The 3164-nt window shown below is 38.0% G+C and overlaps 1 protein-coding gene across 1 annotated transcript; it reads right to left on the minus strand.

Moving 5' to 3' along the window:
- Positions 1–525: 525 nt before the first annotated feature.
- LOC109953182 (olfactory receptor 51E1-like) lies at positions 526–2485 on the minus strand. Its single transcript, XM_020588597.1, has 2 exons — positions 2398–2485; positions 526–1403 (listed from the first exon to the last, which is right to left on the minus strand). Exons 1-2 carry the CDS (start codon positions 2483–2485, stop codon positions 589–591), a joined length of 903 nt encoding a protein of 300 aa, XP_020444253.1. The 3' UTR covers positions 526–588.
- Between the last annotated feature and the right edge of the window lie 679 nt (positions 2486–3164).

Consider the following 3164-nt stretch of genomic DNA (forward strand, 5'->3'; position numbering starts at 1 on the left):
TTGAACACCTTTATTTCAGAGTAAATCATCTTTTAAGAAGGAATTCAGTTTTCTCTTGCTGAATCATAAGGCATTGGCACAGATCCATTGTCCCACACTAACATCCCCCTATGGAGAGCGGGATGTCAGTGTGTCTGTGTAACTGAGAGTTTGCTGTTTCTAGCTTATCAGATTTGATGTTTTCTCTTTGGATTTTTGACTATCAGACAAAACCAGACCTCATAATGATCTGTAGGAATTTATGAGTATTTTTCATTATGTAATATTGTTATATGGACAAATTAAATGGAAATGACAATCTCCAGATTGAGAAACACAATAATCCTTCATTGCAGCCCTAATTTAAATAGTTTATTGTCAAAGGCAGCAAGAAGATTTTCAGTCGATAACAAAACAGGAGTGAAGGTTTGATATCCAGCTCTGATTTTATATATTAACACTTTTTTTTGTAATTGAATAAGCAAAACAAAAAGTACAAATTCAGGAATTTACAATAACTCAGTTTGACTATGTGGACAGTTTTGATTAAACGTGTACTTTCTATCTTAACAGAGTAAAGGTTTTTGAAATTCCTGTGTGAAGTGATGCCTACTGTGGACTCGCTTTACATTCCAGATATCTTTTTAAATATCTCCTGAAAGTTTTGTCTCGTACTCCATAAATGATTGAACTAATGGATCGGGGCAGGATGTGTATTATAATATAACAAGTGAACAGACAGTCTGTGTAATTGTTGGGAAACCATAGTTTCAGGGCATTTTGCAACAGGGGTTCTGCATATGTTGCCATACACAACAGCACCTGACAACCATGGAGAAGAATTGTGTTTCTGGCCTTTTTAGTGTCCTTGCTGGCTGTTTTTGCAGTGATCAGTATTTTGAAGTAAGTGTAAAAGATAACAAGCCAAACTATAACCAGATATATAATATAAGTAATATCCCTCTTTTTGACAATGTGAGGGTTTTGAAATACAAATTCCCTGACACAATACAACTGGGACTTAAAGAAGTCCAGTGGCTCTGTGGCCAAGGTGATAAACAGATCAGGAAGAACAGACAAGGTGCTTGTGCCCCAGATTAAACCAATCAACTTTAACGTTCTCTTGATGGTGCAGATCTGCACGTGGCGAAGGGGGAAGCAGACGGCGATGTAGCACTCTACTGCCATGCAAGCCAGGTTCAGAGGGGTGTTTTCAGTGGTGAACAGAGCAATCAGGAGTAAGGTGCAGCAGACTGAGGCATTAATTTTGTAGACGGTATAGGTGATGATGAACAATACGACAGACAGGGTCACTTGGATCATGTCGTTGACCACCAGGTGAATAAACAGGATATACCGAGGATTCATGTAAAAGATCTGGAGGGTGGAAAGAAAACCACATGGGAGGGAGGTAACGGTTTGATCTGCAATAATCATTCCTCATAGAATAATTAGGGAGAATAAACAGTTATGGCCATAAACTGCAGTACTTTTGAATCACTGCTGTTACTGTTCACATTGGCAGATATTTGCTTGGTGATTCCATTAATTCCATCTTTGTGCCATTTCTTCCAGTCTGCTACAATCATTTTAACATGGACGCCTTTAAATCCATCATACATTAGAATTAAGGTACATGATAACATGCATTTTGTCATTTTGGCAAGCAAGTCTAAATACTACAATACCATGAGCCTCAAACACCCTTGCTATGAAGCAGAGGTCAGTCAGAGACGCAACAACAAATGGTTGTTGTTAACAAAACACAGTGCCATAGCTGCTGAATTCTGTCACACCAGAAATTAAAAAGGAGCTGATCTGAACTGCAGGTTTCTCAACACCATTAGCAGCTCACGACAGCATTTTAAGCTCAGTTACTGGATGTTTCTTGCCAAAATGAGCCTTGGAAGATGTAGGTAACTTTTGTTAAGAAAACCTCCTTTACAAAAGCTTTTACCTGGATTTTAATCAGAGACCTGGGTATTGTCTAAAGCAGTTCATGTTTTGTACTGGTGCATCTATATAAGGCAGATCGGACTCTGATACGTATCTAGATATTAAATATACATGACCCAATATTAAAGCTCAAAGCCAAAACAACTTGATCAGGATGTGACTAATGGAATCTCACTTATTTCTTTAGCAAATGTGTTATTAGTGCAGATAATAGAATTCAGTTCAGATGAGTCTGTTTAGTGCAAACTAACAACAACAATCATCTCATGACACTTTACAAAGTAAGGTCTAGACCTTACATTAAATGTTATGTAGACGAAAACCCAACAAATGCCCCTTGAGCAGCACTTGGCGACAGCAGGGAGGAAAAACTCCCTTTAACGGAAGAAACCTCCGACAGACCGGTTGGGGGGATAGAGGAGAGAGAAAAGAAAAGCAACAAGACAACAAACAAAAAAACACTGGGCAGGTTGATGTGGCTGGCGACCTTAGAGAAGGAGTCTATAACATAACCTTCAACCACAGTCATGTTGGTAGATGACGCATTCATCTCTTGAAGGCTGAAGGTCTAATGAAAATGAAAACATGCCAGTAAATATTGAGAATAATCACAGAATGTACAGACTTGCCTTATGAACTCAGGTTTCTGTTCTGTAACATGTGCTGTCCTCAGATTTAAGACCAGTAGTTCCCAGTTCTTTTGATGCTTGATATTAAACAGAGAAGTATCGGAGACATTGTCCATTTGTATGTCTACAAAATCATGAGGGAATCTTTTACATTAGGATGTGTGGAAAGGGCCCCAACAGTGAGTCTGAGATATACACACCTTAAAATGGATCATGACAAGTTCTACAGCTTTGTCTTTATATTTCTATGTTTATCAGTAATAACAAAGAAATATTAAAATTTAAAACCACCTTGAATATTCTGGTTTTTAAACTACCAAATCATATGAAGCAACTTTTGGATTCTATGAGCTGTAAACATTAATTTAATTCCAATAGTAAGAACAATAAATACTCACCTCAGGATCAGGGACATCATTTTCACTGAGCATTGTCTGTGTCCACACCGTCATGAAAAACAGGCTGATTAAGGATTTAAAAATTAGAGCACATATACACCAGCATTCAAAGGTTTGGGGTCACCTTCATGTTTCCAGTAATTATCATTTGTAATCCAACAGTCCAACACACCTGTGTCTGTGTGTGTGTGTGTGTGTGTGT

The sequence above is a fragment of the Monopterus albus genome, unplaced genomic scaffold (assembly GCF_001952655.1).
Source record: "Monopterus albus unplaced genomic scaffold, M_albus_1.0 scaffold570.1, whole genome shotgun sequence".
NCBI lineage: Eukaryota > Metazoa > Chordata > Actinopteri > Synbranchiformes > Synbranchidae > Monopterus > Monopterus albus.

What these genes read in the sequence shown, in the direction of transcription:
- LOC109953182 (XM_020588597.1), bottom strand. Translation starts at nt 2,485, where the DNA reads ATGAATGCGTCATCTACCAACATGACTGTGGTTGAAGGTTATGTTATA. An exon ending in CAGCCACATCAACCTGCCCA is followed by an intron (nt 1,404 to 2,397) that starts GTGTTTTTTTGT and finishes TGATTATTGCAG; the next exon opens with ATCAAACCGTTACCTCCCTC.